At 35.4% G+C, this 14,123-nt stretch overlaps 1 protein-coding gene across 6 annotated transcripts in view; it reads left to right on the forward strand.

Annotated features, from left to right (window-relative positions):
- Nucleotides 1-14,123, forward strand: part of LRRC9 (leucine rich repeat containing 9) — a 126,700-nt gene that overhangs the window by 95,467 nt on the left and 17,110 nt on the right. For all 6 annotated transcript variants that reach the window (XM_056810842.1, XM_056810838.1, XM_056810837.1 and 3 more), the window contains 3 exons: nucleotides 2,641-2,777; nucleotides 4,054-4,271; nucleotides 5,629-5,697. In XM_056810842.1, coding sequence (XP_056666820.1) covers nucleotides 2,641-2,777; nucleotides 4,054-4,271; nucleotides 5,629-5,697 — 424 coding nt within the window. The remainder of the gene's footprint in view (nucleotides 1-2,640; nucleotides 2,778-4,053; nucleotides 4,272-5,628; nucleotides 5,698-14,123) is intronic.

Genomic DNA, 14,123 nt, shown 5'->3' on the forward strand with positions numbered 1-14,123 from the left:
CCTTCTCAGGTCTTTCTCATATGAGCTTTAACTAAACTTAAGTCCTCCTTCCTAATGCTTCTAACCCAAGCATAAGATTTTACCATACATATATCTGTCATTTTAATTTAAACTCATTAGATTCAGCCCATTGTTACAAATCTTTGAGACCGTATCCCTGTTACCTAATATGTTTCATTTCCCAAATAACTTAATAAAAACCTCTTACTTATTAATGGAATACTCCTTCTAGTGTTTCTTCTTACTAGTATTTGCATAATGTTCTCTAGCATTTACCAATTTCAGATTCAAGGTTATTTCCATGTTATTAATGATTCATGTAAAGGAACATTTGCTACAGCTTCAGTTTTCAGACACAAGAACTATTCCCCAATGTTCTTGCTAGAGTCACTGCTTCTTCTTGCTCTCATTGTTAGAGATCCACACAAATGCTGAAGTCTTTTCCTCAACCCCCTCTCCCAGCTTCTAATACAAATAGTTCCCCTAGTCTTCCCCTTAGGCTTAGGAGGCACAAGACTAAAGGGTCCAAAATTATTAGCAGCATTTCTGTATCCACATTGTTGATTCAATTAAATTGGCTTTTATTAATTGTCTTGATAACTTAGCCATGATTTATAATGCAGTTTCCATGGTGAAATGGTTGGATTCTAAACACAGTGTTTTGGTATATAATCTGTTTATACATTGGCGACTACATCTGTATTTTTTTTAGTCCTTATTGTTGTCTTTAATAGCTCTCTAGTTTGTTTACTTTGTCAGTACAGTTTTAAAACCATTATACTTCTTAGTAGCCTTGTTCATCTTGAGTTTGAAAATAAATTTTATGCCAATAATTTAAAAATCATAGTATTTCAGCTAATGTTTGTTAAGTGTTTATTATATAAAAAACATTTGGCTGATGTGATAAATATGGAATTTGTATTTCTCACATAGTTTAGTAATAATAATGTTTATAAAATTTGAATAACAAATTAATATATGATACAGTGTCTTAACCTGAGGCATATAGGGGTTATGATTTTAACTGTTCTTAGCGGGGAGTTCACTAAATTGTATAAAATTTCTTCTGTTTTGGATTTTTATTGCATTGATCTGTCAGATTAGGAGGAACATAATACTTTATGCAAGTTTCCTTTATCTTTTCCACTCAGAGTGACCCATTTTTCATGTAACTAGTCCAAGATTTCTGAGGAAGAATTGCCTCATATATTTGATATTTAAGTAAAACAGTGTGGATTTGATTGTATATAACCATATATTTTTATAAGTATAAGATTCAGAGTAAATTTTGCTGGCACATAGCAAATTCAAAAGACTGCAAGTAGAATTTTTTTTCCCCTTCCAAAGATTGTGTCTACCTATTTCACCCAGACTAGAAGTTCAGAGGCTATTCACTGGTTCATCCAATTCATCCAATCTCGATACTGATTAACATGGTAATTTCAACCTATTCTTTTCCTACCTGGTTCATCTCTCCCTAGGCAACGTGATGACCTCTGGCTCCTGAAGGCCCACCCTGTCGATGCCATACTTTGTATAGACATCCAGTTCATATAGCCCATTGTAGCTTAGAACTTAGAACTTTCAAACTCAAGATTTCAACCTCTGGCTTCCTCTAATAACTGGGATTAGAGACATGTGTCACCATGCCTAGCTATAAGTAGGATTTTTTTTTACTCTAGCACCATTAATAAATTTATTCTTTGTAAAAGCCCAGAGAGGGGATAGGACTGGGACCAGAGTTCCCCAGGTAAGGGTGAGGGAAAATGATAGAGGAATACAAAGGTAGAATTAGAGGGACCTTGCCTGTAGGTATGAACAAGGGAAAAGGTAAGAATCAAAAGATGCAGTGTGGAGTCAGAAGGGTTTCACCTGCTTCTGGCAGAATGAGTACAGTTTATTGCTAGTTGGTAACAACTTTTAAAGGTAAAAACCACAGTAATTAAAAACAATCACCCATGAGAAAAGTCCATGGGAAAAGTGTGACAAGAATATAAATAGGGCAGCTGGTAGGATAATGGTTGGGGCAAGATAATAGTTCCAGGAATCATCCAGGGTTCATAGAATCCAGCAATCTTGTTAGGGGAAAATAAAAGAAGGTGGAGGCAAGGGCACGCAGACCTTTTCTCAGACAGACTGTGAGATCTCAACCTCTGATGAGGGCTCTCCGATCTTTATCCTAGGTGGGCCCAGAGTTATCAATCTCTGACAAATCTTACCTTTAAAAACCATTTAAATGTGTGTATATATATTTAAATTATATTCTGTACAATGATCTTTTAGATGGATATATATATATACACAAGACTAGGCCTGGATATATATATCCAGGTCTAGTCTTCCTTGGTTTGCACTTTTGATTTTATTGGTGTAGGGAACTCCCAGTGTGGAAACTCTAAGCTTACTAAGTAACCAAGGTTGCATCCAAAAATGAATCTTCCTGAGCTGGAAGATTATTGTCTAGCCACTAAAGCATGCTGTTATCTATATCTGTTTATTAAAGAGGACATTCTGAATTTTAAAACAATTCAGTTATTTAAAAAATTAATTTGCATTAAGCATATGTAAGAATTTGGTTTGTTGATGAGACACTGCATCTGAAATTATGGCCCAGGGCTCACACTTATTTATACTTTTCAGGGATTCAAGTCTTACAGAAAATTTGCCTCCAATAATGCAGAGTTTAGAAGTTCTTCATTTGGGATACAATGGAATTTGTAATTTGGTACAGTTGCAGCTCAACAGACTAAGAAATTTAAAATTTCTTTTTCTCCAAGGTAAGTAATAGAACTTATAATGTGGAACATTTTATTAGCATATTCATCTGATTTGTTATTCTTGGTTGATATTCCTAGCATACAATTTTCAAAAAAATTATTAGAGATTTGTTTATGAAAGATATTAAACTAAAAAACCAAGAGGTCAATGATGGTTACTAAGTTCATTTACATCTTCATTACCTTAACACCAAGTGGCAATACAACTAGATAACATAATAACAAAATTCAGTTGGAGGAATGAAAGGCAAAGAATCTCAAGGGAAATGATGGGGCAGGGGAAGGACAAAAAGAACTCATTCCTATAATACCTACTTGTATCACACTTCAATATATTCTATGAAACAGTAACCATCAAAAGTGTTACTAGTTCAAAAGAAAAAAATATGATTGGAGAAACAAGTTGGATAAATAAGATCTAGAAGCAAAAAACATAGTATGGGGTTATTAAACCTAAGGATCCCAAGTAATGGTCAGGAGAGACACTATTTGCCAAAAGCCACTGGGGAAACTGGAAAGTAATGTGACAAAAATTAGGTTAAGAAAAGCAGCCTCATAAGAAACTCCAAATGGATAGGGCACTAAGATTTAAAAGACCATGTCAAAAGAAAACTAAGAGAGCAGGGGTAAATCCTTTTATAGACATGGATTAGGAAAATATACTTGACAAAATGAAGGATAGAAAGGATAATAAAAAGCAACTTTGATTGTAATGCATTAAAAAAATACCCTTACCTTCAGTCTTAAAATCTATTCGTAGCTATTATTAGTAAACAATTAAATTATTCTGGCTCTTTGCAATTATGACTTAGACTCATTCTGTAAGACTTGTCAAGGGAATTTTAGAAACTAAATATTTTTATAATGATAGTGACTGCTGGAAAACATCTTGGGCCATTTTTCTCTTTGTTGGACATCCTTACTTTATGATTTATGTTTGCTTTATTCATTGTCTTAGGCTGTAATTTTGATTTTTTAAGAATACCTATAAGGGAAATAGGTAGCTCAAGGAATAGAGAGCCACGCCTGGGTGGTTTGGAGGGAGGGGGGTCCTGGGTTCAAACCTCAGCCACTTCCTAGCTTTGTAACCATGGGCAAGTCACTGAATCCCAATTGCCTAGTCCTTAACATTCTCCTATTTCAGAACCCATACTTAATATTGATTCTAAGACAGAAGGTAAAAGTTAAAAAAAAAAAGAAAATAGCTAAACAAAGAAAGATGAGAGCAATTTGAAAAATCCCACTGACACTTTGTTCCCATTTGATCTTCTTGCAGGCAATGAAATTAGTCAAGTTGAAGGACTTGACAATTTGCCAGCCCTTCAAGAATTGGTACTGGATCACAACCGCATCAGAGCTATTAGCGACAGTGCCTTTGTTAAGCCTAGTGCTCTTGTGGCACTTCATTTGGAAGAAAACAGACTACGAGAACTGACCAATATGCAGCCTTTGGTAAAATTAGAAAAACTATACCTAGGATATAACAAAATTCAGGTATCAGATATTTTCTTTTAAATCTTACCTCTTGACATGAATTTCCCATCCTAAAGGAACTTTCCCATATAGGAACTCCTACGGGAACTTTGTAATGAGAATTTTGCCTGTGTTGCATTTTTTGTTACCTGAAGTGTGCTTATGTTTTATTCCATGTAAATAAATACTCTGTGATGCACAAGCTTTAATACTATAATGAATCTTTGACCTCATCCTTGTGGTTACACTCCATCCAGTGATACAGACTAAAATCCATCCTTTCCTTCCCATATCATCTTCCTTTAAACCTTCCCTCTGGAGATTCACCCAGCATGTCTCGCCCTCCTCCAAATGGATACCTGTGAAAAATATGGACTTTTGCTAAATGGCCTACTCATCCTTTTTTGGTTTCTGATGATTTCTGGCAATGAAATCAGTCAAATTGAATAATGCAATTAAGTCATATGGGGGGGGGGAGGGACTTCTCTTTGTTCCAAGAGTTGTCCAAGGTTGCAGTGATATCTCTTTCCCCTACATTCAACATGTTTGTCTATTCCCCAACTAGCTTACACAGAAATATTTTATTTGGCAAACTTGTGCAACTAACATATATAGTTTAGGGAGTTTTATTTTTGGATGATAGATATACCCAGTCCAAAAAAAAGAGGATCAGTGAATATGAAGGGAAATATCAAGGCATCAGTAAATATATAAATAATAAGCAAAATATAAATCATTTACTTTTTTGGAATTTTTGTAGTGAAAAGAATTCTTAAGTAGGAGCCAAGAACCCTTGATTTTAGTTCGAAATCTGCTACCATCTAGCTTGCTTAAGCAAGTCACATAACCTTTCTGTACCTCAATTTCCCTATATACTGTATATACTGTTCCCTATATACTGTATATCTGTGTAGCAAAGTATTGTAGTGTGGATTCATCTTCATGAATTCAAATCCATAGTCAAATACTTACTAATTGTGTTACCCTGGGCAAGTCACTTAACTCTGTTTGCCTTAATTTCCTCATCTGTAAAATGAACTGGAAAAGAAAATAGCAAACCATCTAGTAACTTTGACAGGAAAATGCCAAATGGAGTCGCAAAGAGTCAGACATGACTGAAAGAACTGAACAAATGAGAATTTAGGAATAAATCATTTCAAAATTCTCTTCTAGCTATATTCTCCACTCTTAAAAACAAAAACAAAAAAACATGTTACATATCTCTGTGTCTAAAAATTCTAATTTCTATTGAGTCTCACTTATTCATACATTGTATCTGTTTCAAGGTTTCTAAACTGAGGCTATAATTATTTCTCATTGTCTTATATTTGAAAATGTTGAAGCTAGACAAATGGTAATTTTTTATTTTTTTTAATAGGATTTGATAGAATTGGAAAAGCTTGAGTTTATTCCTTCTCTCAGAGAGCTTACAATATATGGCAATCCAGTGAGTATATTCACTTTCTTTTTTGGCATTGTTACTTAGATCCAGCCCAGAGCATCTTTAAAAGTTTACAGTTAAATTCAGGAACAGCAAGTAGGGTCTCCTTGACTTCTCCAAAATACCTCCCCAGCTATTTGAAGATGCCAGAAAGGACTTTAACTGAACCTTTTCATTCCTCAATTAGAGATAATATTTAAATGTAAATACCTCTTGGACTTTAATTCATAGGAAGGTATATATAACTCACGGAACAATTATTCATGGGGCAGTGGAGGAATTAAAGGAGAAATGAAGACACTAAATACCTGAAACAAATATAAAACATTTCCTGAGATTTGAGGGCAGGGACACTCTCTCCTACTAAGAAGACTCTTATGGTGACTCCCACATTCAAACCAAGTTCAGTCCTAGAAGAACTTTCAAGACTGGAAATGTCCATCTCAAAGGTTGCTATTCAGTTACCTTTGCTCAAGGAAAGAAACACAAAACAGAAAAGCCAACTAGAAGCTTTAGGTCCAGATGCAGTAACACATGTGCTCTTGCCATGGGCCAGCAACAACCAAAGCTATTGGGGAAGAAGAGAAGACAAAATCCCACCTCCTACCCAGGAAGTTCAAGGCAGAAATGTCAGTCTTAAGCCAAAGGTTTAGGAGATAGAAGAAAAACGTACAGGAGGAAGTTATCTCTCCCTCTAGGCTGACTAGGTGGCTCCTTGCCCAGTAGCTGGTTCTCTTTGGCTCACCCTCTCCCTGTTGTCATCACAGGGGGCATGAGATAGTTATGCTCAGAAATTGCCAGGAACAGTTTCACTCATCTCTGCTCCACGTGGGTCATCCGATGTGTTCTGGCCCTCTTGTGTAAGCAAGGGAGGTTAGGAAATAAATGGACAGATAGTGGCCAGTGAACCAAAGAGAATCTTGCCGCTGGTCAGCCCTACTATTAAGAATAATCTGGGTTTACATTTTAATCATTAGGCAGTTTTGGTGGAGGGTAACTGTGTGTCCTAGGGCCAGTTAGGTATTGCAGCAGATAGAATGCTGGGCCTGAAGTCAGGAAAACTCATCTTTTCGAGTTCAAATCCAGGCTCAGTAACTCAGTAACTCAGTAACCTGGGAAAGTCACCCCATATGCTTCAGTTTCCTCATCTGTAAAATGAGCTGGAGAAAGAAATGGCAAAATACTTCAGGATCTTTGTCAAGAAAATTGCAAATGAGGTCATAAAGAATCAGACACAATCAAAACAACAGAATAATAACAATAACAAATGAGGTATCCTGGTAGATAGAGTATTAGACTTGGTGCCAGAAAAAAATGAGTTTGAATCTTGCTTCAGACATTTTTTGCTTAGCTATGTGACTTTATAAGCAAGTCACTTAACCTTTCTCAGCTTCAGTGGTCTCATCTGTAAAATGGTACACTATCTGCTGCAGCACTTACCTGCTATCATTATGAAGAAGCCCCCTGGCATAATCAATAAGGCATTGGATTTGGAGTTGGGAGGACCTGAATTCAAGTCCTGCCTCAGTCACTTATTAATGCTGTATTCCTGGACAGGCTACTTATACTGTCTGTAGCTTGGTTTCCTCATCTGAAAAATGAAGAGGTTGAATTTCATACTCTCCCCCTCACACACCTCACCCAGGTCTCTTCCAGCTCTAAATCAGGTATAAGATACTAAGTTAATTCAGCAAGGTTATATAGGAGGACTATTGAATATCAATTATTTAAATTTCTCAGCTTCGTGTACTTGAAAATGACATTAAATTTTAATTAAGCTGTTTTATAAATATAAGTTTGTTTTTATACAAGTGGAAAATATTCTTTTAACTATGGAAAATATTTGGCATGCTCAGTGGTTTTTGATATATTAGCAAATATATTAAAATCAATAACAACATCTTTGTAAATAGAGTTCACCAGAGTAATTAATCTACATATACATTTATAAAATAACAAAAGTATTACCTCCTATAGTCAACTGAAAAAGAATTGAGACAAACTATCTTTTTCAATAAACTTTAAAGAAGTAAAATCACATGGATATAAGCCCTACAAAAATGTAGATTTTCCCCCATCTATCCACTTAGACAAACTGACAAATTATTTGAAACTAGAATCTTCTGCATGTCACTTTCAAGTGATCCAAGAAAGTGATCCACTTGAACCATAAATCTCACCAATTCCCAAGGGGAATACATTTTTGCTGAAATGACTTTAGAATGTATAAAATCCTTAAATCTAAATATTTTAAGGTACTGCTCTCATCGTTATCTTATATCCAAATTATATATTATCTTATGACCAATTCCTTATAACCAACACTTTGTAATGGGAAAATAGAGGGGAAGAGGGTAGGGAAAAGAAGATAGTGGGGTCCCCCCCCTCCTGCTCTGGTAGCCTGATAGGCTTTTCCTTCTGTCTATAATTATGCTAGGAATAGTTTTAAATTGAATGAAGCCAGACTTTAGGGATAGCCAGTTAGGTTTATTGGGCCAGGAAAATAAAGGTTTTGGAAGGCTACAGAAAATTAGATCTCCCACAGGTATGTGGGAACCAAAAGATCTTACCCAGGGCAAGGCTCTTCTCTAGAAAAGGTGCCAAAACTTGCACTTCTCCCTTCTTTTTATATATTCTCAGACACCTCCCACAAAAGGAGAGGGATGCATCTGAGGAAGCTGGGATAGAGGATCCTGGGATATGTATTCTCCCAGGATTCAGAGCCATTTTAAAATGAACTTTTCCCCGTGATCCTTTGAAAGACTAGTCTCCCCAATGGATCAAAACAAACACAAATAAATTTACAATCACAATAAAATATACATCAATACAAGGGGGAAATGGCAACAATTTTACAACAAAATAAAATTAAATATTTGGCGCTTTTTTACAAAGAAATCAGGGGGCAGTCCCCTTCTTCCCAACTATATATATATATATATATATATAATGAATTTTTTTAACCAAATCAAGTGAATTTTTTAAGAAAAACAAATGACATTTTTAACCCCCCCAAAAGATTTTATATATCTGGATTTTTGTTCATTTGTTTTTTCTTTATAAACCCTTACCTTCCGTCTTGGAATCAATACTATGTATTGGTTCCAAGGCAGAAGAGTGGTAAGGGCTAGGCAATGGGGGTTAAGTGACTTGCCCAGGGTCATATAGCTGGGAAGTGTATGAGGTCAGATTTGAACCTAAGACCTCCCGTCTCTAGGCCTGGCTCTCAATCCACTGAGCTACTCAGCTGCCCACTGCATCTAGGTTTTTTCTCAGGTTCTCTAGAGTAATGTGTAGTCTTTATGCAGTCTCTCCATTTGGATTCTGGGAGGCATTTCTTTTCCTTAAATGACTTAAAACTTTTCATTTTAAATAAAAACACATTCCCCCCTGAGGAGAATATTTTTAAAAAACCATTTAAATCACATAGGGAAGACTTGTCTGAAGCATGAGGCATATGAATCACTGCCAATTAAGTCATCAGAAAAAATATAGCACATAAAAGCCAAATAACTATTGGATGAAATTTCTAAACATCCAATCCTAAATTTTATATGAAAAAATCCTAAATAAGAAAAAAATACAAAATTACAACAGGACTTTGAATAATGCCCAATTAAAGTAATCCGTGTCTAACATCATGCACTTACCCATTCACTAACCAGGACCACAGTCACCCATCACAGCAAGAAGGTTAGGAAAAGGGACTAGATTTTTATTCCTTGGTCTGATATATTTCATCTTTCGTTGTTTCTTCTCAGGAATAGAATATGGAGCCAGAATAGCCAATCATTAGGTACTTGATATAAATTTTACAAGGAGTGTGATACAAGGAGTCCTGCGTCTTAATATATGTTAAGCATCTCAACCTCAATTCTCACACACAAGGTTCAAGTCCTTTTTTAATTTTTTTTTTATTGGCATAGAAAGTTTCAACAATCTAGCAGGATTGGTTTCTCTTTTAGACCTGTGTGCTCTTTTGGCACCATTCAGATTAAATATGTGCTTCTTTGGCACTATGTAGATCAAATCTGTGCTCCTTTTGTTGCCATTTCTTCAAATCAGACATATATACTAAGTCCCATAATGTTTAAATACTAATGGTAGTTTTAGTAGTCTAAGGCTTTTTGGGCAGGCAGTTACTATTAGAATTAATGGACATAGTAAACTTGCATTAATGTAATAAGCTAGAATCTTTCAATTTATGTAAATGACATGTGCTTAGGAAAATTAAATTGCATATGCAATTATAAGAAATGTGCTATAATTTCAAATATATATATATATCCTATAATTAGTGATAATCAAAAATATCTTAGAATCAGTGTCACTGAAGGAGGGGTAGAAAATAAAGGTTCTTACCCAAGAATTGAGATGCATTTTCTCTTAACCATGGTCCACAGTGTGAGTGCAAATGAGGTATAAAACTAATAATACATTGAAGTAAATACAAATATTTTTCACAAAAAGGAGTCATAAAATACAAATCAAGTCAATGTAGGTCATTAATACAAGTCGCTAATACAGTTTTTTCTGTGAGGTAATTATGTATGTTTAAATCTTCCAAATACACAAAAATCACAAAAAACAAGTTTTCCAAATACAAGTTGTTATAGGCTTCCATAAAGGCACAAATATAGAGAAGAGTCAAATATAGAATGGCACAAATCGATTAAGGGGGTAGACAAGTTCTTCTTCTTTGCTAAACATGTATGGTTTTCCTTTTAGAATCTTATCCTTATCTCTAGAAAATTTATACTGGGGTCTTATTACTATATACATTACTACAAGGGACAAATTGATAAGCACAGTGTTCATTTGAAGTTCTGCTTTTAAGAATTATATACATATATAAATATTTACATTTATGCTTATACATATATATGTACATATTGCTTTAAATTGCTAATCTCTACAACACTATATGTGTAATCCCAGTAGTTGCCATCAGACAAATGATGGGATGGGTATTGTGACTTTGGGTGTAATATTGTAATATTCTTCCTACAAATAGAATTATGTGAGAGGAAACAAGAATTTAGACATTCTTGATGGGAAAAGACTCATTAAAAATAATAGGGGAGGAGGGCGGAGCTGGGTAGCTCAGCGGATTGAGAGCCAGGCCTAGAGACGGGAGGTCCTAGGTTCAAATCTGGCCTCAGACACTTCCCAGCTGTGTGACCCTGGTAAAGTCACTTGACCCCCATTGCCTAGCCCTTACCACTCTTCTGCCTTGGAGCCAATACACAGTATTGACTCCAAGACGGAAGGTAAGGGTTTAAAAAATAATAGTAATAATAGGATAGGTCAATTTTTGTGTGTGGTAATAAAACAACATATACAGCAGGATTCTATACTCTTTTGGTCGATGTGTGATCCTAAAGATGGGATATAGTGTTGAAAATAATTTGTAAATGCCTACCCACTGTCTTTTCATTTTTTATTAAAAATGCCCTAAACATAAAAATTATAAATATTGATTATTCAGTAATTACTAACTTTTATATAATGCATATAGAATAATTTATATATTTAAATCAATATTCCTAATAAATTTCCATTGGTATCCATCATTGTTTAATCTTTTACCTTCCAAGGCTAAGTAGACTCTTTTTAAAATTTTATTTTATTTTTCAATTAACAAGCCTTTATTTACCTTTCCCCAACATAAAATAAAAATCTTTCTAACAAATATGTATGGTCAGACAAAACAAAGTCCCACATTATCATCACCCAAAAATCTGTCTCATTTTATATCTTGAATCCATATCAATATCACTTTCTTATGTGTCCATTGTCCTTTAGTTATACTTCATCCCATAGTGCTTCAAAGTTTGGGATGGCATAGTGCTAAAAGACTTTTTAAAGGCAAGCTATTAGTTGCTTGCCCTCACCCTGACCACCACAAAATCATGTGTAATAATTTGCTTTTCCATGACCATGTTTTTTTTCTCTCAGGATAAAGTTATTTTATCAAACGTTCTATTTAAAATGTCAAAATATACAAATGGCCTCCCCTCTACTTCCACCGTCACCATGCTGGAACTGAGCTGCTAGTGTAATGGGAATTACTCCCTTCTGTGTGTGTATTTAGGGAATGAGGGAAGGTGAGAACCAGGGTGAGACAGACTTTATGAGGGCCTGTGGATTTCAGAACAACAAAAAGAAAATAGAAATCACTTTGGACAGATGACCATTAGAGTCAAAGCTCTTTTTTTCCAAATGAAGAAAAAAAATTATCCAAAAATATCTTCCTTGACAATGCCTGATTTTTCCACTTCATCCTTAGTACTCTCTGTAATCCTACCCATTAATAGTGATTTGTGCTTTTAAATATTAATTTTGTTAAAAATTCAAGTATTTTTGAGAAGTTAATGGACCATCACTTTAATTAATTCAGATACATTGCTTCTAACTAAAAGCCTTTTCTCTGAAGGAATAAGACTTTTCATTGGATAGGAGAAACAGTTAAATTTTGAAACAAGAAATCCCTTCTAAGGATAAAGAGCAAATTTGAGTAGAGTGTGTATTAGGGGTACCTAAAACATGGTAAGAACACTCACCATGGAAGAGAGTTGGAGAAAGGGATGCAGAAGAGGGCCAAACACAAATTGCTTGTGCTTGCAAACTACAAATGTGAGAAATAGTGAGAGATCTCACCTTCCTTTTCTCTTTTTCTTTCAACACATAGCCCACTGCTCCTGGGACCCCAGAACTCGGGCTAATATTTGGAAAGCATAGAATATTATAAATTAAATAGGCATTTGTAGGCTAGCCTGAGCATCTAGTCACTATTTGGAAAAGCACTTTGAGTCCTGAACAACCTATTTACAAATGAACACAACCTGCTTACAATTTAATCACCAAATGATGTAATTCACCAAGTCAAAACAAGTTAAGTATTTACTCTTTACTAAGAATTGTGCTAAGCAATGGGCACTCAAAAAATGGCAAAAACGTCCTATCCCTCAAGAAGCTGTTATTCTCAAGAGGGAAGAAAAACAAAAAATATACAGAAGAAATTAGAAGTGATGATAGAAGGAAGGATATGGTATTAAGGGATCCAGAGAAAGACTTCTTGCAGAAAGTGAAATTTTAGACTAGATTTGAAGGATACAAGAGAAGCCAGGAGACAGAGAGAGGAAGGAGAAGGCTTTCACGCATGGATAGCATTTTCAGTCTGTGAAAATACTAGGGCAACTAGGTAGTACAGTGGATAAAGCACCAGGCCTGGAGTCAGAAGGACCTGGATTCAAATCTGGCCTCAGAAACTTCCCAAATATGTGATCCTGGGCAAAACACTGAATCCCAATTTTGCCTGGTCCATATTGCTCTTTTGTCTTAGAATCAACACTCTGAGACAGAAGGTAAGGGTTAAAAAGGAGAAAGAAAATGCAGATTTAAGAGACAGAGTATCTTGTAAGAGAAACAGAAGACAAGAGTCACTATATTCTGGAGTACATGGAAGGGAGTGAAGTGTAAGAAGCCAGGAAAGGTAGGAAGAAGGCAAGTAGTGCAGGACTTTAAAAGACAAAAGGAATTCATATTTAATCCTGAAAGCAGTTAGCCAATGGGATTTATTGAGTGGGGAATGAGGGTAGAGGGAGTGACAAGGTCAGATTTAAACTGTCAAAAGATCACTTTGGCCAAGTAGAGCATAGCCTGGAGAGAAGAGAAACTTGAAACGAATAACCAGAAGGCTATTGTAGAGTTATAAGCATGAGGGGAGGAGGGCCTACACCAGAGCATCAACTGTGTCAAAAGAAAGAAAACATGGAAATTTATTCAGATTTTTTTAATTTTAAAAAGAAAGATGAATGGATGGAGAGAAATAGAGAGAGAGAGAGAGAGAGAGAGAGAGAGAGAGAGAGAGAGAGAGAGAGATAAATTACAAAGAATCAGTAGGACCTGGAAGCAAACTAGTTATGAGAGATTGGGGAGGACAAGTATTGGGTGAGTGAGGGTGAGACATCCATGATGACAACTAAGTTTCAAGCCTAAGGAACTGAAAGAATGGTGGTAGCATTGCTAAAAAGGAAAGAAAGTGTCACAAAAACCTAGACATTATCTAGGATAAAAGGGTGATCAACACTGCCAAAAATTGCAGAGACATAAAAGATGAGGTATGAAAGTAGAGGGAAAAAAAGGTTATTAGATTTGGCAATTAAAAGATTATTTGGTAACTTAATTGATGAGGCCAGAAGTTAGAATTAAGAAGAAAATGAGAGGAAAGGAAGTGAAGTCATCAAGTGTAGACAACTTTCTCAAGGATTTTCATCACAAAAAGGAAGAAATAGGGATGACATTGAACAGGAATAGACGATGATGGATTTTTAAAGATTGAAAAGATATGAGTGTGGTTTATATGCATTAGGGGAAGCAGGTAGGGGATATGAGACTGAAGATTAGTCAAAGAGTAGAAAAACTGCATA

Source organism: Monodelphis domestica, chromosome 1 (genome assembly GCF_027887165.1).
Source record: "Monodelphis domestica isolate mMonDom1 chromosome 1, mMonDom1.pri, whole genome shotgun sequence".
Lineage (NCBI taxonomy): Eukaryota > Metazoa > Chordata > Mammalia > Didelphimorphia > Didelphidae > Monodelphis > Monodelphis domestica.